The sequence below is a fragment of the Pieris napi genome, chromosome 11 (assembly GCF_905475465.1).
Source record: "Pieris napi chromosome 11, ilPieNapi1.2, whole genome shotgun sequence".
NCBI classification, from domain to species: domain Eukaryota; kingdom Metazoa; phylum Arthropoda; class Insecta; order Lepidoptera; family Pieridae; genus Pieris; species Pieris napi.
In genome coordinates, this window is record NC_062244.1 from 7118967 (window position 1) to 7142742 (window position 23776).

At 34.4% G+C, this 23776-nt stretch overlaps 1 protein-coding gene across 1 annotated transcript in view; it reads right to left on the reverse strand.

Moving 5' to 3' along the window:
• Positions 1 to 5892: 5892 nt before the first annotated feature.
• LOC125054230 (atrial natriuretic peptide receptor 2-like) overlaps positions 5893 to 23776 on the reverse strand; it is a 30941-nt gene continuing 13057 nt past the window's right edge. Inside the window, exons 2-8 of the mRNA XM_047655996.1 lie at positions 14340 to 14482; positions 12749 to 12893; positions 11984 to 12133; positions 8122 to 8314; positions 7207 to 7381; positions 6802 to 6992; positions 5893 to 6718 (exon numbers count right to left, since the gene is read on the reverse strand). Coding sequence (XP_047511952.1) covers positions 6230 to 6718; positions 6802 to 6992; positions 7207 to 7381; positions 8122 to 8314; positions 11984 to 12133; positions 12749 to 12893; positions 14340 to 14475 — 1479 coding nt within the window. The 5' untranslated portion in view covers positions 14476 to 14482 and the 3' untranslated portion in view covers positions 5893 to 6229. The remainder of the gene's footprint in view (positions 6719 to 6801; positions 6993 to 7206; positions 7382 to 8121; positions 8315 to 11983; positions 12134 to 12748; positions 12894 to 14339; positions 14483 to 23776) is intronic.

Genomic DNA, 23776 nt, shown 5'->3' on the forward strand with positions numbered 1-23776 from the left:
TGGATTAGAAACGTGGACTATCTTGGCTCGAGAAAGGATTGATGCCTTAGAGATGTGGTGCTGGCGGCGAACGCTAAGAATACCGTGGATAGCGAAGCGCACTAATACAAATATCCTGACCCAACTTCGAATACGGACCCGCCTGCCAACAGCCAATTGTATCTTATTACGGCTTTACAATGTGCAGAGGCGATGAAAACTTGAAGAAACTGAACGTGGTCGGTAACACAGAAAGCAAAAGATCACGAGGCCGTTCACCAACCAGATGGACCGATCAAGTGAACGACTCATCGTCCTTAAAACTATACACTGTCATAAGAGAGTAGCTGGACAGAAACCGGTGAAAACAGAGATCCGCTCCAGATGCTTCCTTGCTCAAAACGAGCTGCCGATTGAAGAGAGAAAGATAATTGGCAAAAAAGCAAGTCAATTTAAATGTGACTACAGAATCGCAAGGCTGTACGTTTTTTTTTTCTTTTATTTAATATAGGTAAGCCAACACATTTGCACCATATTTACGTACTTTGCACAGCACCGATGTCATGCACGGTGTAGTCCACACTGGAGACCACGAAACGTTTTTTTTTAATGGCTCTGGCACGGTTTGTGCATTAGCCAGCGTCAAGTATGAGATTTTTATCATTCGTGCTTTTTGCCTTAGAAATTCGATCATGTCCTCCATGTACGGTTTAGGCACTCGCCTGGTACCGCACAACCCTCCCAAAGGCCGAGAACAAATTTAAATTAAATTAAAACTTGCCCTCGAACCGGAAATCGAACCCGGTACCCCTCACCTAGCTGACACTTAATAAGACCGCTAGGCTATGAGGCCCCCAAAAAGCCTGTTTTAGTTTGAAAGATTTATGACAATTTTATGTTAAATATTATCTATGTTTACCGCATTATGAACAATATTCGAACCAGCCCTGAAAAGGTGGGATCTTGTAGTTTATTGTTTATCATAATGCCAAATCATAAAATGACTGCTTCACGACTGATTTGAGAGCGACCGCCGATGCGAAAACCGCTGTGTGAGTTCGTGAAGTGAGTTACAGAATCGCAGGGCTGCAGTAAAATGCATAAACACAGATGATTTATTAAAACACATTTAGTGTTTGGTGGGTTCAGACATTGTTACGCAAATAAAATAAAAACTATATAAATGAACTAGTGAAGAATACTAAAATTATCTATCTCCATAAATAACTCAATAATAATAGAACCAAGCTAATCATATCTGTGGCGTCACAGCAGCGTTGATCGATGACGTCACCGTGTAACCTAGATTGCTTAACTTTGTTACTCGTTTACGGCCTAAAGTTTATAACGTCATTTCCAGTTTATCACTCTTGTAATACAATCTCACGATACATTTAACTCTCATCACATTTTCAATCGTAAATTGTGATAAAAGATTTTTAAATGTGGTTAGTAAATAAGTTCTCTATTAAGTTTCTTCCTTTGACCGACCACTTATCACTAAAGTAGACGTAGACCTATAATGCCCTATGGTCTTAGCTCATGTCTCTTCGGTTTCTTTGACTGATTTTCTTTTATATATAAGTAGATGAATGTGGAAGTGTTAATTGTGGACATTCACAAATCTATTAATGCGCAGTTGGGATTTGGGCACACAACCGCAGGGTTGAAATTCGCCAACTCAAGCCCCTATGCGAACCCCTACCGTAAAAAAACAAAAGAACATAGGCGATTTAAAAAAGGAACAGAGAATTTATTGCCAGTTCTCGTCCGTTATACGGTCTGGATTTGAGAACTGGCAGTATTGTTTATATATATATTGAGTTATCTACATGGATAATGTATATTTCGATCTGATTTATTTTGGGTATATAACAGTACAGTGCCTCCGTCCGACATAAATCTTAGATAGATTGGTGAAGGTATGTGAAGTTGCAGTTGTTTAAATATCTCATTCGTGAATTACTTGATCTTTATTAACACCGCAGTGTTTCTATAATCTGTATCTTTTTAAAGGATGCATCTATTTTTAACTTTCTAGAAAGGCGTGCCCCCGAAATGAGAAACATCTAACGCTCCCTGTCCTGTGCCACCTCGCGCCAATTGCTAGCTTTCAGCTGCAGCAAGTCTTCCTGAGAACTGGCAGTTGATAAAACTTAGATTCGCTTTGTTTTTGTGTCTATTTGATCCGTACATTGTGTTACCATCCGTTACACAATTGTTTTTCTATACTTTAATGTTATGAAGGATCGATTTTTAATTTGAGCAACATCAAGAACTTTATATAACAAAAGATAATCTGAGAAACTAAGCTTATGTCCACAGTTTATATAAAAGCAATAGCAGTAAGACAAACGGTCTTCCTTTTTTATTCAGGAGTGCACGTGTTCTTGATTATGTGTTTTATACACTTAATCAAATATAACACTCTATGGTTACTAGACTGTCATAAATAAGATATTTTGATGTATTTTGGTCATTTTAGTCACAGCGTTGATAATATAAGTAATACAATTAATAAATTTCTCTGAAACGAAGTTTATTTTAAGAACCACTGAATTCCTTAAACTGTGGTTTGCCTTAGCAGACCACGGTAATCCCTCGGGAGACGTTCCTTTTAGTTTTCTAGAAAGCATTTCATTGCATTTCGCTGCAACGCCAAAAGTTATATCCGAGTTTAATTTGATTCAAAAAAAAACTATTATCGTTGGAAAAGCTTTTTTTATAGAACAAACGATATATTATTATTATAATCTTGACTTGCCAGAGTCTGGACTCAAATCGGACTATGGGCCTAAATCAGAAGTAAAGTCCTTGTCTGGCCACAAAAAGTAGCTACATAATATGTTATTCCAAGAGCACACTTTTGACTAAAGAACGTTCGTCTCTTGTTTTTTTGTGCTCAGATTAAGAGACAGCCTTTGATTTAATTGACACACGTATATCGATTTTTTTCCATAGAAACAAAAGACAATCGTTCTTTGCGATCACTTTACGATACTGAAATTTTTCATAACTTTGTAGACGGTTGGCTCAAAATAAATAAAATCAATAATATGCATAATATTTATTATAATTTATATATCTATGTGACCATTTGTGCTCGACATGAAGGAACTTCAAATAATATCTTATGTAACGTTTTTACAGCTCAACATATAAATAAATATTAAAATATCACCAAACATCTAAACATCTATATACTTATACATCTAACAAAACATCTCTTATATACAATACATAAACAGAAATAGGTGATGAAATAACACCGTTTTCATATAGGTATTTTTGCCATGTACCGAAAAACCTTCTGAAGGTTACAAACAATACGTAAAAACATATTTAACTTAGGTATATATCTCTTTAAACATCCAATTGCAATTAATTACTATCTTAACAAAAATATTCCTACTACAAAGTTGCAATCCCATAACTTCCCAATGGGGTAAACTGCAGATACATTGCGTGGGCTCGTTAAAAATTTTAAGTCAAGTAAGAGACATCACGATAACTCAAATCGCAACTAGTCATCAAATTGAATCAATAATGATTCAGATTAATAGAAAATATTGCTTTAAACATCATGAAACAGACAAAGAAAGGGCTAGTGTCTATTAGCACTGGTGGGGTGTTACTGGATCCCAAACACCTGCCTTGCGATTATGTAACTCACTTTTCGTAATTCTAAAGCAGTCATTTTACGATTTGGCATTCTGATAAGGAGAGAGCTTCTAGTTTATTGTTTATATAACCGCTGTGTGAGTTCGAAAAGTGAGTTACAGAATCGCAAGGCTGACTAGAGATGACATTTACTAGTTTATAAATGTATAAGGAAATCTCTACAAATTACCACTTTAGGCTTTTATTTAATAATAAAGAACTGGCTATAGTCGTCAACTTTATATAAACTGTAATTCCGCGATGTAGTTCTAGTTCGTCGCAAATCGCTTTTTTTCTGGTCAAAGCATTGTTGTTTAATAAATAGATTGTCAGAATCAACAGTACAGTTTGTTTCGTACGAGACCAAATAGACCAGTGCCGATAATTTTTGAAACCAAATAAAATTACAGTAGGATGAAACCCATTAGAAAAGGAGGGTAATATGATCAAAATGAAAGGAAAAATAAATTACGGTCGATCTGAGGTCGGGAAGGGGTGGGGGGGGAGTTTTAAGGGTAAAAAACGGTTTATCTCGATTTCCGGCAAAACTAAAAGTCCTATCGAAGAAAGTTAAATGGCAAAGTTTGAGGTAATAAAAAGATCTAGAACTTTTGTATTCACACATTTTTCACATAACCTCAAAATTTATGTGAAAAATTCAAAAAACCAAGTTTTTGGTTTTTTATTTTTATCTTTAACAAAAATATATTTTTTTTAACGAAATTTGGTGAAAACTTACCTTTCTATGTCCCAAATACACTGTAATTTATTTGATTAAAAATATTTATTTGTTCACCTTATTTTGAATTAATATCGAAAAAACATCCTAATTTTCAATCGAAAATTCTGACGTCAAAATTTCAGCTTTTTTCAAAAAGTTGGTGTGCTTTCAGTTCGTTGAAATCTCTACTTTCCTATGGTAAAAAAATATATATATATTGCCATAGTAAATCTTCTCAGAAAACGCAAAAAATCGTATGCAGTAACGCCCAGACCTGTCATCCCCTTCCTTACTTCTCTATGAAATACGAAAATTTTAGCCCATCTAAAGGTTAATTTTTTTTTTAGGTCACTCAGGTATATATAAGTTATCTTAAAATAGTAATAAATAGGCATCTGCTTATAATTTAAAGAAGATTCATAGAGAAGTAGGGAAGGGGATGACGGGTCTGGGCGTTACTGCATACGATTTTTTGCGTTTTATGAGAAGATTTACTATGGTAATATATATATATATTTTTTTACCATAGGAAAGTAGAGATTTCAACGAACTGAAAGCACACCAACTTTTTGAAAAAAGCTGAAATTTTGACGTCAGAATTTTCGATTGAAAATTAGCATGTTTTTTCGATATTAATTCAAAATAAGGTGAACAAATAAATATTTTTAATCAAAAAAATTACAGTGTATTTGGGAGATAGAAAGGTAAGTTTTCACCAAATTTTGTTAAAAAAAAATATTTTTGTTAAAGATAAAAATAAAAAACCAAAAACTTGGTTTTTTGAATTTTTCACATAAATTTTGAGGTTATGTGAAAAATGTGTGAATACAAAAGTTTTAGATCTTTTTATTACCTCCAACTTTGCCATTTAACTTTCTTCGATAGGACTTTTAGTTTTGCCGGAAATCGAGATAAACCGTTTTTTACCCTTAAAACTCCCCCCCCTACCCCTTCCCGACCTCAGATCGACCGTAATTTATTTTTCCTTTCATTTTGATCATATTCCCCTCCTTTTCTAATGGGTTTCATCCTACTGTGATTTTTTTCACTTTTTATTTATTTTAAAGGCTATCTGCACTGGTCTAAAATTGCTATTTGCCTATATAAAAGTTTTAGGCTAAATAGTAATTTAAAAGGTCTAACGAAAATTAATACGATTTTGATGAGATATTTTCGCCCGTTTCCAAATAAATTGATTTTGCCAACAGTGAAATATCCATGCATTATATACATTTTGGGCGTTATAAATCTTATTTACAGAGGTAAAGAAATATCAAAGGTTGGTAGAAATTCTACAGGTCTAATACAATAGTATATCTATACATAATCAATTACTTTAATACACATCTCACTACAGCCCTGCGATTCTGTAACTCACTCTGGCATTCTGATAAACAATAAAGTACAAGCTCCCACATTTTCAGAATGACAAATCATAAAATGACTGCTTCACGACTGATTTGAGAGCGACCGCCGATGCGAAAACCGCTGTGTGAGTTTGTGAAGTGAGTTACAGAATCGCAGGGCAGCTTTCTGAAACACCATAAGTTATATGGGATTCGGACAATTTGTAATCTATTAGAAATTTTAGTGCCTACGAAGGAAATATCTAAAATTATATTGACTAGATTTGGTGCTTTGCACTACTTTAATACCATATATATGGTTTATATATGTGGGAGCTCATTGTTATTGGTCAAACGTGTAACATAGATTTTTGATGTTTTAAAATGTTTCTACGCTCTCTGGATGTGAAGCTCTTTACTATTAATTTTACACAGAAATACGTCATTTTTAACTACAATTAATAACAATAAAACTATCATATATCTAATAATACTTGAATCCCTAATGTATCTTTTAGACCGTCTATTTATCTTCCTTTGTTTTCGAAATATTTCCACTTGATGTGCTATTAAATCTGTTCACAACATCTCTCACCTTCCCTTTATTGATTACGAGTTCCTTATCATACGTCGGTGTTATCATCTCTTTTCCATTTCCATTACACATTTTATTTGTAGCCGTGTTAAAAGTTGCGCTTTGGGACAGCTTTATTTCACGTACGGCATTATCTATGTTGTTGATAAGATCTTTAGCAACAAATGAAGCTATTTCGTGCTTTATGCGATTTCTTTCATTCAAAATTTCAACAGTTTTGGCGCGATCCTTTGTTTCCTTTGTCCCATTCCGTTTGGGGCTGTCACTATGTTGGGAATGGGACGCGGGACTGTCGGGCGCTTGAAAGGTTATACTCGGATTTATAATGGGATTGTCTCCATTGTTAGTCTGCTCGTATTGTGTTTCATTTTGATGCTTCTCGCCTCGCAACCAATATGTTGTCATTTTCCCTTTACCCTGATTGAAAAGAAAATCACAGTTCATAATAAACCTTTAACGTTATTGCTTTTATTATATGTATGATACATAATGTACATTACCTTCATCGTGATTTCTCCTCGGCATTCCAAATCAAAGCAATCATATAGATCTAAAACCTCTTTTGTTTTTGGGCTGACGTGGATTTTAAGTGCTTCACCGTGAGATTCCATTCTTGATGCAGTATTTACTGTGTCTCCAAAAAGGCAGTATCTTGGCATTTTTAAACCCACAACGCCGGCAACACAAGGTCCTGTAGACACGGAATGAATTATCGATTCGTTTATAACGACACTTTAATGTCATCTATATATTTAAAAACAATAGTCAATGTCTTAAGGTTATAATATATAAGGCTAGTAATAATCTGTTTAGAAGAAATACCAGTTTTTGGGATGAATGTATAATATCGCAGACATTGGTTGTTTTTATTTCGCCGTTCTTATTTTAAAACGTTTACTATTTACCTGTATGCATTCCAATCCTCAAAAGCAATCTTTCGCCTGGTCGATGTGGTACGGTTTTTACCCTGACTGCATTCAGGAGTGCTAAAGACATTCTTGCTATTTCTGCTGCATGTCTGTTGCCATTGCGCATAGGCAGACCGGAAACTACCATGTAGGCATCGCCAATTGTTTCTACCTATAAGTATATGTGGTTTATATTTTATCATCCTAAAGTAAGGAAACGAAACCATTTTATATCATTACCATTTTATTTCATCCCAAGTAATTATAATTTTTTGGTGACTACCCACATATAGTCTTTAGTTTTTTTTTATTATTAATACTCTACTACCCTGCCATTGTGTCCAGGGACTTTTTCTATCTCTTAAATTAAAAAAAGCTACAATATATTAATTACAATAAACTAGTTCACGAATGGTGTGTTACGCATCTCGTGAGATATGCCCCTTAGTCTTTAGTTTAAGCACTCTAAATGTCGAAAAATTTAATTAATGTACAAAAATCACGTTTATATCCCTTAAAGAATTGTATTTAAATACCCACATTAAGATTTCTTCAACCACGGAAAAGTGAGATATTTTTCAAAAGTAGGTAGGCTAAGAAATGTCATTACTTGTGTATACGACATAAGTTTAAATTGTATAAATTACGAGACCTCTATAATCCCAACGAATTAACAAACAAATATGGTGGCGCGTGGCATATTCCGTTCAACCAATCAGCGCGTTAGGTGCGATCCGTTTCACAATTTGACGGTTTCACTTCGATAGATTACAATCTACCGAATAATAATACGTTAAATTGTAAGCAGTGCGTTGAGGTTCACAATCTGTCGACAGTTCACAATCTCGCGAGATAGATTACAATCTAACGGTGTTTACAATTTTACGGTGACATATATATAAAGTAACTTACTTTATAGACGTCAAAGTTCTCAATTATGGAATCGAAGCTGGTATATAGATCGTTAAGTAGGTCCACAACTTCAAGTGGCGTTGACTCCGCCGATAATTGTGTGAAGCCAATGATGTCGCTGAAGTATATTGTCACTTGATCATACGTCTCCGCCATTACTGGTTGACCCATTATTAGCTGTGACGCAACTGACCTGCACAATATTTGTACTTATAACGATAGAGTCAACTAACAATTTAATTCGTAATTAAATACGCTAAAATAAATTTATACTTATTTATGTACGGTAACACTGTATGACGGAATACTTAGCGCGAACTATGACTGCCGTATGTTTAAATCCATCACTTAGGCCTCTGCCTCACCGGGACGCCAAGTCGCCAGCGACGTCGCCAACAAGTTCATATTAAGATGTATGCAGGCTAACTCACTTGGCTACCGACTGGCGACGTCGCCAAGTAGCCAGCGTAGCCAGAGATGACCGCTCCGCATGCGGCGACTGGCGACGCTGGCTACCTGGCGAATTAGCACACTATAGCACTTTTTTGCTTTTTCATAGTCTCTTAATTATGTTTTTTACTTAGGGATACCTAACTTTACTTTCAGGATACTGAAAGATATTGTTAGTAAGGCTCCTGCTCTCCTAATTATTAATATTTTACATAATAATGATTTTAAAGTTTGATTTAAAATGATTACATAAAATAATAATTATTATTTTATTGATCGTTTAATTAAAATTTATTTTTGATTTTGATTTTTGAGTCGAGACAGAAATGAATTGGCGACGCGATGTGGCGACTCAGTCTGGCGACGCAGAGACGCCAGTCGTAGCCATGGTAACGTCGCTGGCGACGTGGCCATAAATTTATAATAATTAATTTAATATAAGTTTAAAATTTAAATTTTCCTCTTCTATTTGATTTTGATGTTTTTGCAACATATAATTTATGACGATTTGGCTTCACAGATTACCAAAATGTTTTCTTTGTAATCAGTGCAAAAACAATAGAAGCCAGACTTAGCGATGTTTAAACAAAAGAATGTTTTGAATACGGCTTATCCCTGAATTCGGTCGTCTTTGAATCTCATCTCTTGAAATATAATTACAATTAAGTTTATGGCCCACGCATTTACTTAAGTTTTTCAAAGAAATAACATCAACAAAGTTTAAAATATATGTAATTTTAGCCGCGCGTTTAGATATGCCTTAAGCTCCAAAAACGTGGAGTTTTAAATCGCGTCTTGAATAAGAAAATATATTACGTAATCTGTAAGTTTCCCGACACATATACCTAGTAGTAGCGTAGCGACACCTAAAATCTTCGCTTACAAATCACTGCGATGACGTCATACCCTGAAACTCGCTAACGGAGTTATTCCGGCCGCTGTCACAGTGGATTTCGGGTCGGCAGTCAGTGGGAAGACTGATCGAGAGTCCTCCCTTTAGATAGGGGAAACAGTACACCCTATTTTCTCCACAGTAGCATCACTACTAAGCAGAGTAGATTGATGACCACACGTCATTAAGAACTATCTAAACCTCAAACGTCAATAAGCAACAACTCTCCATCTTTTAATAAACCATAATATTATATGAACTCAAAAGAAAAACGACGTAACAGCCAATGATTTTATCCTACGGTTTTTACTACGAGATTTCTTGTCGCCACACTAACTTACCATTTCCTTCTCTTGTTAAAGGTCTCCAGGGGGTCCTTTTACTAACAAATAAAGACCCTGTGTAGTTTATACGCCCGCAAGGAATTATCCTGAGTTAGCAAACCATTTTTCACGTTCGTCCTCTATTCGTGTAGCCATTACTTTAAGGAAAAGGAAGTATTTATATACTTAAGTGATATATACTGTACGTTATACGTTATTGTGTGTTATCGATTTGATTGAAGTTTATTTTCTAATGCTAGGAAACGTTAATATTTAAGTTTTTTTTTATGGCTCTGGCACGGTTTGTGCATTAGCCAGCGTCAAGTATGAGATTTTTATAATTCGTGCTTTTTGCCTTAGAAATTCGACCATGTCCTCCATGTACGGTTTAGGCACTCGCCCGGTACCGCACAACCCTCCCAAAGGCCAAGAACAAATTTAAATTAAATTAAAAAGTTTTAAATTCCCGGTACCCCTCACCTACCTGCCACTTAATAAGACCGCTAGGCTATGAGTCCCCTATATATTTAAGTTATAACAAAATTATTTTTAAACTTTTATTTTTTCATCGTATCTCATTTTTCATTTATACAACTACCCACTATACTATGCATCTGCTATGCGGCTATTAAGTACAAGCGTTGTTTTTATTAAATAAATGTCTTTAACAAATAACATTAAAACCTCATTTGTTATTTAATAATGAATTTAGTGTTCGTATGCTCTTTTGCCTCAAGCCATGTATAATCTGGTCACAAGGCACGAACTACACAAGCCTGGCTTGAAACAAACTTTCCGGACTTTATAAGAGCTGAAGACTCGCCCTCATCTAGCCAAGACCTCAACCCTTTATTCTTCAAATTGTGGTCACTTTAACCTGCTCTAAACGACACGGCGACATTGAGTCTCTTAAAAAATCTTTGGAGCAAACAGAGGCGAAATTTCCCTTGGAAACAGTGCGTTAATCCATAGATTTGTGGCCGAACAGATTAAAGTCCTGTATAAAAGCTAAAGGTGGCCATTTCGAATAGAATATTTTTTATTTTTTGCTGAGACTAATAAAAATACGCAGGTATACATTTTAACAATATTACATTACTTCATTAAACAAATGCATTTTAATTTGTAAGAGAACTTATAGCTGGACTATGTATAGGTAACAAATATGTATTGTAATTTTTATTACGTATTATAATATTTGCTCCACTTCTGCCTAAGCCATGTCTTTATCTTATTCTCTACATCCAAAACGCTAAATTGTAAGGAAATTTTAAATGGTAGCTGCATGAAAAGGAAATTGCTTTCAAACTGTGCGAACCAATTTATTGTAACACGAAGTTGGTCTGTACATTGGATTAGGACCTCCGTCTATGTCGACAAAATTAGATATCATCTCAACTGACGTACTCGCTTCACAAATGTCAGGGATTAGGCGAACGGAAATTGGAAAAATGGACTAATAAAACATATTTCGTTATTGGATAATATACAGTATACAGAAAAGCTTTTAATATATTTTTAACTGTAAGGCCGACGTTTTAAAATAACCAGGATGATGATTTACCTCATCATCAAATTTTCAACAATCAACACAAATTTTAATTTAACATACTGATGTAGTAAGATGTTTCTAGGGTAAATAAGTAAGCTTTTTTGGTTAATTATGCTGAATAATGATTGGTGTGCGCGAAATAAATGACCGTGAGGCTTTGTTTTTTTAAATGAATTTTTCATGTTTCACTAATTCGAACGAAATTTAGAAAAAAAATAATTCTTTATTCGTAGTGCAAAGCTTCCTAAATAAAAATGACTCAAATGAACGTCGCAGTCGAACACAGTCAAGACTAAGCGCTAAGAGCGCGGCCACACGACGCGGCAAGGGTGCGGTGCAGCGCCGGAGCGGTGCCGCAACGTCATCCTACATACAAATTACGATACCATGTCACACGACGTTTTAGTGCGCCGGAGTTGTGACCTGCGAGACGAGGCAGGGAGTGGTAAAATATATTGCCACACGCCCGTGTGGCACCCTATAGCTCGAAGTAATAGCGGTGCGGCGCCGCACCGCTCCGTTACCGCATCGTGTGGCCACGCTCTTATTAAGTCTAAAAGCGTATTTGATTTGACATACGGGAGTCATACTTAGTGCTAAAATTTGAGCCTTAATCTTAACCCCAATGTCAATTGTTATACATACTTGGGTAGTAACTGGTAAAGTAGCTCCTCACATTTCCTCTTTTCTTCTAAATAATCTGATGTTCTTTCTTCCACTAGTGTCTCTAAATTGTTTGCATATTGTTCAACTTGTGTCAACAAAGTATCCAGCCGTGTCGAGGTTTCGCAGTCCCTAAAAGAGTACTCTAAATAGGATCCGTTTAAAAACAAACAGATTATTCGAATTTATATTGTGAAAAATGTGCAAATATTTTATTCATTTTTATATGACAATAAAACCGTTTCTTTACAATATGACGATGTCTTGAAAGTCGACTTTACGAGAGTAAGTCCATTCTCAAGACTTCGTTCGTCATTCAGGGCCTTATTCAGCTTTATTCTGAAGTGGAAAAGAGTAAGTGTCCTTAAAAGCAGGAGTGCTTTCTTCCACAGGCATTTCCAGCACAGAACCAATTTGTTTAAAATCGCATCATTTGTCACCACACTTCATTGACATAAGCAATGTAATTATAATAATAATCCCTCTGAATCTAGTTTAATACTGCCCCTTGTTAGATTATCCCATCTTAGATTGTTTAGTATTTTTGTCTAATTATTCCTTTCCAGACAAGTATGGGGACCATTTATGCCTTATCGTGGTTTCGATTTTTTTAGTCAAAAACATACTTTCTTTTTTATCGTTTTTTCACGATACTTTACTATATAATTGGGAATAATTTATTCATAGTCATATTTAGTGTACTACAGGCTAATTCTACAAAAGAATTAGGAGGATAAATTTTCTTACTTATTGATCCTATGAATGTTTTCTTTAAGCGCGGAGAAATCGGGGCGGTCGTCATCTGGTAGAGTCCAGGGTGGTTCGCCTGTTAGCGACTGTCTTGGTGACACCGACAGTGGTGATGTGCCTCTGTTGCGCATATCTGCATTACCTAGAAAAGCAAATGTTCTTATAGGCTGTACAAGAAAAATATTTATGATAACATATAATAAAACAATTGAATATGAATCGCGTCGCAACAAATTTCTTTCAATACATTGGATTTACCCTATTACTTCCTGCGCCTGTAACTTTTTTCGCCTAAACAGAAAAGGGTACACAAATTAAGTTATAAAAAAGGTAACTAAGTTTGAACTACTTGTGCAGTTAAATTGTATTTTTCTATTCATACAATATCCGCTTTATACTGAATTGAAAAATGTTTCATGTATTTTTTAAATTTTGAAGTGATCAAACCTATTTATATTAAAACATAATTTATAATTACGTTCCAATGGTAACAAATCAAGTGACAGTACAGCGAAACAAGTTTACTAAATTTTCAGGAGTTAATTTATTTCTAAAGTTTAAGTTAAAGTTTCATAACGCTACTTACAGCTTCTACGAAATATATGGCAGGCATACCTATTTTTTTTTTTAATAATACAATACTAACAAAATAGTTAATATTAACAGGAATTATTAGGAAATGTATTTTCAAATAAACTGAAATGTCACCGTTTAAATTTTCTAAAAGTTACATTCTCTTTGGTTTAGTAGCGTATAACTCATCCAATTCTGTAGATAGTAGATAGATAATAGATTCTAGGTTTGTTACTCTACGACACAATGGGTTTATTGGCTCAGAGGGCCATAAAATCTAATGATTAGTTCTTAGGGACTTAGAGTCCCTCATAATGCATTTCGATTACTTAGGTTATTTGTAAAATATTATTTGTATTTTAGGGATCAGATTAATAAATTCGTCGCTTAAATGAACGGTACATTAAAGACACGAAACTCCTAAATAAAAGGTAGAAGCTATTCATACAGTTCTGAAATGTACATTTTGACGGAACTATTTTTCACTTTTCACATATCAAGTGTAAGTGACATACAAAATTGTTGTACATTCTCGGAGTTGTTCATAAAATTCTTTTTGCAAAGACGTATTTTTCACAACGTAAAACATTTATTTAAATATAGCAAAGGGGCCTCATAGCCTAGCGGTCTTATTAAGTGGCAGCTAGGTGAGGGGTACCGGGTTCGATTCCCGGTTCGAGGGCAAGTTTTAATTTAATTTAAATTTGTTCTCGGCCTTTGGGAAGGGTTGTGCGGTACCGGACGAGTGCCTAAAACCGTACATGGAGGACACATGGTCGAAATTCTAAGGCAAAAAGCACGAATGATAAAAATCTTATACTTGACGCTGGCTAATGCACAAACCGTGCCAGAGCCATAAAAAAATATAGCAAGACAAAGTTAACCTACTTTCATAGATCGCAAATACTAGGACGACAGATAACAGAGACACTATACTATACTAGACACTTTAGTTCTTTATTTTCAATATATCTATAGAAAAGAGGTTTCATACGATATTAATATAATCACTTACGCCTGAACTTATCTTCCAGTATAGCTGCGCAGTAGTCACACGCAAGAGTACAGTGCGGTCTTCGGGACTCCAACAATGGGCTGACGGCGCGACGTGGACTTGGGGAGTCCGTGCCTCCGGGTGGAACTAGCGACATTGTAGCTCTGAAAAATTTAGATTTTTCAAGAGGGTACGAGAGAGTTCGGGTTTACTGAAGGCAACCACGATAAGCGATTGGGCCGTTGCATTACGTAATTTTTATTTAAAGTTGTATTGTGTTATAATTTTATGTGCTCATGTAGTTGAGAAATAAAATTAAAATATCATGGTAGCGTTCAAACTAAATAACTAATTCTGTACTTAGTAAAAACATTTCAGTACAAGAAATGTTAAAGCAAATTTTAATTGAAGATCTCTTGACAGCCCTTGGATCAGACTCCGGAATACGAAACAAGTTTTCTCTAATTACATTATTCTTCAATTTTGTATGACGTAACTTAAAAAACTTCTGTATAAAAACCATTGTTAAAGCTAAGCATCAAAGTCTGCACAAAAACTGGCACTGCAGAGCAGGCGGGAAATATTAAACAGCTAAAAGAGTCTTTTCTCCAACTTTGATTTTGTTCCCTTTGGAGTCTCTTGTCTAAAGGCTCTCTTAAAGATTTAAGATGGCGCCTGGTAGATAGCACCGGTGACCCCAGAGCTTTCCTCGCTCAACGAATAAGTATCGCAATACACAGAGAAAATGCTGTCAGCATTAAAGGTACGCCACAGGGACCAAGCTTTTGAAATTTGGTTTTCGTTTTATATTTTTAATTATTATTACTATGTAGGATAAAAATATTGTAAATTCTCTATTAAATTAATTAAAATTCTCTATATATATTTTTATATATGAATTAAATTACAATAAAGAATATTTAGTCCATCAATATTAACATAATCATAACATTTATTTAAAATTACACCTATACACACTACACATACTTAATTCATACCCTTTTATGTTTAAATATTGCAGTCGCTTAAATAAAACCTTACAATTAAATGTACGCCAAAGATAATTATATATTAAAATAAACGGCCATAGTGTGTACGTGTGTAAGTCCTATAAACAGTCAGTGGAGTAGTACACATTTCTGAGTCTTCTGCTGACCTTTTTATCATTAGCCCTCGTGATAATGTGTTCCAACACCAGAAATTATTTCTTCTCTGTGAGTCGATACAGCTTTTCGATTCTGTAACTCAGTTTTCGAACTCTCACTGCGGTTTTCGCAGCGGCGGTCGCGATCAAATCAGTCGTGAAGCAGTCATTTTACGATTTGGCATTCTGATAAACAATAAACTACAAGCTCCCTCCTTATCAGCTTCACGACTGATTTGAGCGCGACCGCCGCTGCGAAAACCGCAGTGAGAGTTCGAAAAGTGAGTTACAGAATCGCAAGGCAGGTGTGGAGGAAGGGAAGGTGTACTGTTTCGCTAATCTACGGGGAATGTTCTCGACATGTCTAACAACTGCCCGGCCCGAAAGCCCCAGTTGTTGAGGTCTAGATGTTATTCAAATGCTAACGGAAGGACTTTAGTAGCGTGATTCAAGGTATGACGTCATTGTGGTATTTAGCCGCAAATTGGAGGTCACACACAGACATTATGCCTTACCAATTATCCGAAAACATGTGGCTTATATTCCGTTATTACAAACTAATTAGTAGATTTTTTCATAATTTCCTTTTTATTACTCAATTCCTTTTTGAATAGTAAAAGTTCCCTTAGTATGCAAATGCAAAGCTTAAAAGTCACTCTCGAATTGAAATTGGCCTTTCGAGGAAACGAAAGACTGGATGGATGATACTTATTGTTTGGAATTATTTATCTAGGTTAAGTTAAGTTAACATTTGCATTTTAACTGAGTTTTCGTAGTGCCTAAGTGTTGTTTATTTATTTCTTCCGTAGATGATTTATTCTTTATAAAAACAAATAAAGGAATAACTTTAAATTATTTACTGCTATATATTATATCCGTACTCGATCTAAGGTCTTGTTAGTATGCAAATCTGTTTAATTATTTTATACCAATATAAAATAGTAAATAAATAAACCTGTTGCTATAATTACTGTTATACAATAGTCACTATTAATAACTATTACTTTAAATTTTGGTGAATGTAAGCATCGAGGATAAATGTAAAACGTATTATTTTCTGTTTCATCATTGAGGAGTTTTACAAGCTATTACTTCTGAAGCATTATAATTTTTCTCTCAATTTATAAATATCGAAACATATCTAATATACATATATAAAATTCTCGTGTCGCGGTGTTTGTGGTTAAACTCCTCCGAAACGGCTTGACCGATTCTCATGAAATTTTGTGTTCTTATTGGGTATAAATGAGAATCGGACAACATCTATTTTTCATCCCCCTAAATGTTAAGGGTGTACACCCCTAATGTTTTTTTTTAATTTTTAGATTTTTTTTAATTCTTTTATGATACTACATTAAAAAATACATACAACCCCTAATTTTCACCCCTCTACGATCAACCCCTATTTTTTATTATTAATGATAAACATGACGTTTGCCGGATCAGCTAGTAATATATAAAATTGACCTACATAACTTGTCCTCTAGATTTATAGTTCAAAGCATCGGAAAAAACAACCCATCAGAAAAACAAACTAAAGATAAAAGCAACATTTCGTACGAAAAGCGATATATTTTGGCAACACTATGTCACAATAAATGTTTGTTCCCCTTTATATCTTGCTTAAAGCGAGATCGAACTCGATTTTCTTGTGGTAAGTGTCACTTCACAAATATGACCTAGTTTATGAAGCTTCGGGCGTCCAGTTACTCTATTGTAACCCACTCAATCGAGATATCAGCTAATATAGACTTTTTATAGTAAGTAGACATAAAATCATTATTTTTGATACTAGTATTGTACTTTAACGAGCAGAGTATTATCTGTTACTAGACCATTTAGCAGGTCTATTTTATAGTTATTCCTTTAAGTAATAAATCACTACCTAACGTAATAAAAATAAAATAAAAAATAAATCAGTGGCGCTACAACCTGTTTAGGTCTTGGCCTCAGATTTCTGAATCTGTTTCATGATCATTTTTAAATCTAATAGGCAAGTAGATGATCAGCCTCCAGTGCCTGACACAGGTCGTCGACTTTTTGGGTCTAAGACATGTCGGTTTCCTCACGATGTTTTCCTTCACCGTTCGAGCAAATGTTAAATGCGCACATAGAAAGAAAGTCCATTGGTGCTCAGCCGGGGATCGAACCTACGTTCGTGTTATATTAACCTTCTCACCTCGGCGTCGTTCTACGAAGTATTTGAAGGTAATTCTTGCTGAAAAATGTGGAACCAGCTATTCTCTGAAGTTTAGACCGGAACTAAACCAATTTGACTTTCAAGAAAAGAGCGACCTTATTTTTAAACGGTCGGCAAAGCAGTTGCGAGCCTTCTGATAGTGCCACGGGCTATGACATAACATTGGTAAAGCCTCAACACTATAGAATTGAATATATAATTCCGCTAAATGTTGGTAACATTATGTGTATGTCAAAGATAAATACAAAGTTTAATTGATGTACTGACAAACCTGCAACAGAAGTTGGTGAAACTTTTCTCTCAATTGTTTGACATTCTCGCATTACTGGAACGCTCAGAATGTTTTAAAGCTTGAACTTTGAAAATGGAACACTCTGGAAATTAATATTTTTCAGCCATCTTGTCTCGGGTTTCTAAACGTCATAATTAATACAAATCTCATAGGTCGTTATAATGCTAGCTGTTACTTCGGATTATAATATAATAGATAAAAAAGTGCGTGCGTACAAAGTACACATGTCAGAAGTGAAACTTCTTTGGCAAACTAATTTTTAACTCTTGTTCATATTTATACAAATCTAAAACTTTAGATTTCCTCGAGTTGGAGGCCCTCCCTCCCAAAAAGAAGGATATGTTAGGAATTTAATTGTCATTAAAATATTAAAAGTGTCGAAAATTAATACAAATAATAAATTAATTATTTTTAATTTTTTTTCTATAATAGAAACACGTGGCATTTTGATGTACAATTCGTCATTTGAGATTTCAATAAATAATTTTGCATAAAATATAAAATACTAATATTTCATATATTCTCTTTACGAAATTTTAATATTAAAAATAGAATTTCTATAAAGTAATTCACTCTCTCAATCGGCTTCAATAGCTCTATCCCTTTTCTTCGACAAAAACGCTGCATATCTTCGTGACGTTCCGTAAAAATCTTACCCTCATGCGCCTAAAGAAGTTTCAATAATACTAAAGTGTGATAAAAAATACTTAAAACCTAACCGACTCGAATTAATGCCGAATTTAGATGTAACCCAGCAAGTGTTTACGAAGTTTTACGACCAACCCTTCCGGTCCTACTTTATTATGTGCGTAATGGACACCCGTCGTATGCGAAACAGGGTTTGCCAACTTCACTCTATAGACGCATTATCCCTATTCGTACTCATGTACTTTTGAAACGAATTTGTTTAATTGCTTGACTTTATTTGTTTTCATAATTTGTATTGTGTATTAATTATAACTTGTTTAAGCATAGTTGTGGATTTCATTAGCAATTTATAAAGTGAAAACTTCTTTAGCGGCGTTGTACACTTTTTTTGGAATGGGTAAAAAATGTTAATCTCGCGTCAGGATACGTGACCTGATAGAAAATTCGTAAGACGGATGGAGAGTAGACAGCTGGCGCGGCGTATTTAATGTAATATAAATTGTCATGTTTATGTACGATAGCGCAATAAATAAATATTGTATTAAGATTATTCCAAAATATCAAAAATGCACAACGTTAATTTCAAGTTTTCACTTCTGCTGGCACTCCCGGAGTGCAACCCGTCGTTTTTTTATTCGAGTTTATATCACAACAAAGTAATAGCAATCTTGAGAAGCTAAAACGTCACCATAGCTAATCAGTTCTACCTGATAATGCACTTGCAATAGTTTTTACACCATTTCAAAGGTAAATTTACAAAAATAGCCTTAGAGCAATATTTAAAAGCCACAAACATAATAATAGGTCATAATTGCAATATGACCTAAATTATGAATTGTTTGCAGCATAAACCGCAAATCCTAATCAGACAGGCTTAGTGCCCTGGTTAGATCACATCCAATTCGACGGCAGTACAGTTGAAATAATGTATAAAGATACATTCTGTTTAAGTATAGTTGGTATTGAAACTACATTCATAAATCTTATTGCGAATGTAAGATATAATATATTTTTATAATATCTATATTTATTTCGGCGAAAACGAAATAGAGCAGCGTTTGCCAAGTGACTTCAGCGTGCGACACTCTCGTAGGTTAAATCCCGATCCCAATGGACTTTCTGTCTATGTGCGCATTTTCATAGTCGCTCGTACACGGAAGGAAGACATTGTGAGGAATGTGGCATGCTTTAGACCTCAAAAGTCGACAACGTATGTCAGTCATATATAATGCTAAGTACCTACTTGCTCTTTAAAAAATAATAAATGATCACTAAACAGATACAGAAATCTGAATACCTTAAAAGCTCAAAAAAAAAAAACAAAATACGTTTATTCAATTTAGATGCTTCTTAGAGCATGCTTATGAATGTCAGCAACGTTTACAAAATTCACGAAAGAGCAAGACTACGCCATCCGTTCGCAAAACTACCGGGAGGCCTTGTTCTGAGAAGAACGGGCAAGAAACTCAGCAAGTTTTGCCCTCCCTTTACATTACAACTATTTAAAGCTACATCCAGTAGTTTATATATAAATAAACATACACATATATATTTGTGTGTTAGTACTTTTTATGAACTATGGACACAATCAAAATTACAGAAGCAAAAACAAAATGTATGCGACACATAAAATAATAAAGAAATAAAGACAAAACTTTGAGTAACGACGAAAAACAAATATAAATTAAAAGAATAATTTATCATGTACTAAGTAAACAACTTTGATAGCACATACTTCATAAAACTTGTCACTGTAAACAAGAGACGGAAGTTTTTGAACAACCGCAAAGTTTTTCCCAAACAAAGAAATAAATTGTGCCTCCAAAGGCGTGTTTATGGTTTATGAACGTTATATCTGAATTACTACTGGTATTTATAGCTGCTACTATAAAATTTATAACTAGCATTGTATCTTTGTTTGTGTATATTAAACTCCACGGAAAAGCAAGCAGCAGCGTTACTCGTTACATTCTTAATACTCTTAGAGGAAAACTACGTGCTTGCTTTCTCACCTTATGTCACATGGATGATGTGACAGTTGACTAGATGTGACATTGTTTGCTGAGGGCTGACTACCTCTAGTCATTCCTTTTGCACTTAGGTGCTTGGATACGATGCATGTGTCGTGTCTCAAGAATACATTATAATCTTTATCGTGATATTGTCAACTGTCAAAAAATTGTGACTTGTAATGCACAATTTAAGGCATTATATTTCAATAGTATAACTATTTTTTAAACTTTAATATATCCCATCTGAACTTGGTTGGGTTGAAGAATTTAATTATTTACTTTCTATAATATCTATAGAATTGAACAAAACTAACCGAATGCAATTTCATCTACGTTAATTCAACCAAAGCGTAAAGAAAAATCTATTTCGTAAAATCAGCACATCCAAACACAGAATATTTTAAGTTTTAGTTCTAATAGAGACGTACACTCCAAATCGGTCTAAAATCCGAGTACTGTTGAAATATTAAACTTCAAATATCAATTGAATATGCAATCCGCTAGATTCAATCACGAGAGATTTGAGCTTCGGTGCTCACCGAATGTGGTTTATGTTTGAAATAACCTATATGTGGAATATTCTGTGCAACGACCGATAAGAATTTAACGTTCCAATAATAACAATACAAAAACAAAATCTGATTCCGTTTTTATAGTAATCTTTTTTCGACAATTGTCTTTGTTTAGCAGTATTAGCCACTAAGGCTTCAGCGTGCGACTCTCATCTCTGAGGTCGAAGGTTCGATTGCCGGCTGTGCATTAATAGACTTTCTGTTTTGAATGAAGGAAAATATCGCAACCGGGCTTGCCAATGCATAATGTCGACGGTGTCAGACACAGGAGGCTAATCACGTACTTGCCTATTAGATTTACATCCGACATTATTTTTTTATTATACTAATAAATATAACAAAACATTTATCTAGGCTTACTGTGCGTTCTGAACAAGACAGGTTCTCGGACGTGAAGAGACGCCCCGAATGTGTTTTTCTGGATTTTTTAAAGTTGATATAACACACAAATCGTAATTGAAACGAACTATATCTTAATATATATAAATTACGTGTCACGTTGTTTGTCCGCTATGGACTCCTAAACTACTGAACCGATTTCAATCAAATTTGCACACCGTGTGCGGTTTGATCTAACTTAAAAGATAGGATAGCTTAGATCTCAATTTATACCCGCAATATTATTTTATTGCAAATTATTTGTTTATTATTTGCCAGTCACAAATCTAACAGATGGCGCTGTGTTGAAAGTACCAACGTTTCACATAAGCTACCTTTTAATGGCATAACCACCAAAAAAGCATGGTTGTCCCCATGACTGGTGTTCTCCCTTGAATAGTTTACTACTATATAATATAACAAAAATCTTAGCCACAGCAACGCTTGGCCGAGTCTGCTAGTAGTTTATAAATACTACTTGCAATAAATGACAAAATTTATAAGCTTTTAAACAATTATATATTATAGAAACAAAGTAATAACATTCAGGCGTCATAAAATCTAATCAGATCAACCATATACCGCACGCCTCACCACAAATAATGTATGTGCATAACTTATCCATTAGGAGACTGCTTTGCAGCTAATGATTATCCGTATTACTTATATACATCCTCTATTTACTCAATATCATTATATAATCATTGCTGTTAGTTAATGTTTCAAGCTGTTGTATAATAGTAGATATTAGAAAACAGTGTCCTATTGAATTAATTAAAAAATAACTAAGCAATGTGTTTGTATTTGTTTAATATTTTTCCTGTTTTTTTTAATAAACCCTTCATTTATACACACATTTTTTAAAATAATAACAATCTACTTCGATAACTATTACATAAATGTAATAAGTAAGAATGTTGTCTATTTCAATTAAGACCTTTTTAATTTCGATATAACGAAAAAAATCATCGTGAAAATACAAAAGAAATTTTCCAACTCGAACAAAAGCTTATAATCTCTTTCTTTTAAACATTTAAACCACTTACCGAATTTTCGCAGGAAAAAATATTCAATTGTTAAAAGAAAGTCTGAACTTTTAATTTCTAAATCGGCCTTTTCAAACATATACTTACTGAAGAACGCCTTTTATGGAATTCAAATTTAAGGAAGTTTTATTTTTTATGTAAATTTTTTTCTAATAGTGATTGCTGTAACTAAAAAACTAGATTCACTAAACACAAGAAATCAACTGATTTGCATCTGTTACGATTACGTTTTATAATAATAAAACAATATAAATGCACTTGTTTAAAAAAGCACTCCTTCGTCTCTCTCTCTCTATTTATGTTTACGCTATGATGAAAAGAGAAAGAATACAAGATCACAATTAGCTGCTTTATTTAATTTCTAATGACGGGAGGATTGATGACAAAAGCTAGTTTGAAAAAAATTGTGACTAGATGAAACAAAATTATTTACTGGAATATTTTTGTTAGCTCCCGCGTCGACATTTTCAATTAATAAAACACGCGCCGTGTTCTCCTACAGAATAATGATCACATTTTGAAAGCATACATAAATTTATTCATTCGATTATTGGTTCGAAACTAGCGAATACATTTTTATATATAGAACAGAGGGCAAACAGGTATGCGGCTGAACTGATGTAAAGTGATACCAGAAAGCTCGTGGGTGCGTTGCGGCCTTTTAAGAAATGGTAAGCTTTTTTCTTGAAGGACTCTTAGTTGAATTGATTAGGATATACTTCAGTGGGCAGCTGGTTCCACATAGTGGTAGTGGTGATATGGGTGCAATTTCGTATTCTGCCTCGAGGTCCGATGATGAAACTCAGCTGCAGGTATTAATTCGAACACTCTCCATGGTAAATCTAGTAGAAGAAGCAGATAGAGCCCACATCTCTACGCAACGCCAAGGGATCAAGCCGCTCGGATAGGGATTGGTCGTCGACGATTCGAACCGCTCTTCGTTAAATAGTTCTTTAGTCAATCCTGATAGTTTGTGCTTTAATGAATCATATACAATTTAACCCTTGTTTTATGATTGTCTAATCATTATCTATTACGGGAGGCACTCTATAATAAAATAATTGGACATACAAAAAACATACCGATAAATATTTGCAGTCTAAAGCACAATAATAATAAATAATTTGACATAAAACAAGGCTCGACTTTCGAATAGTAAAGGCTCT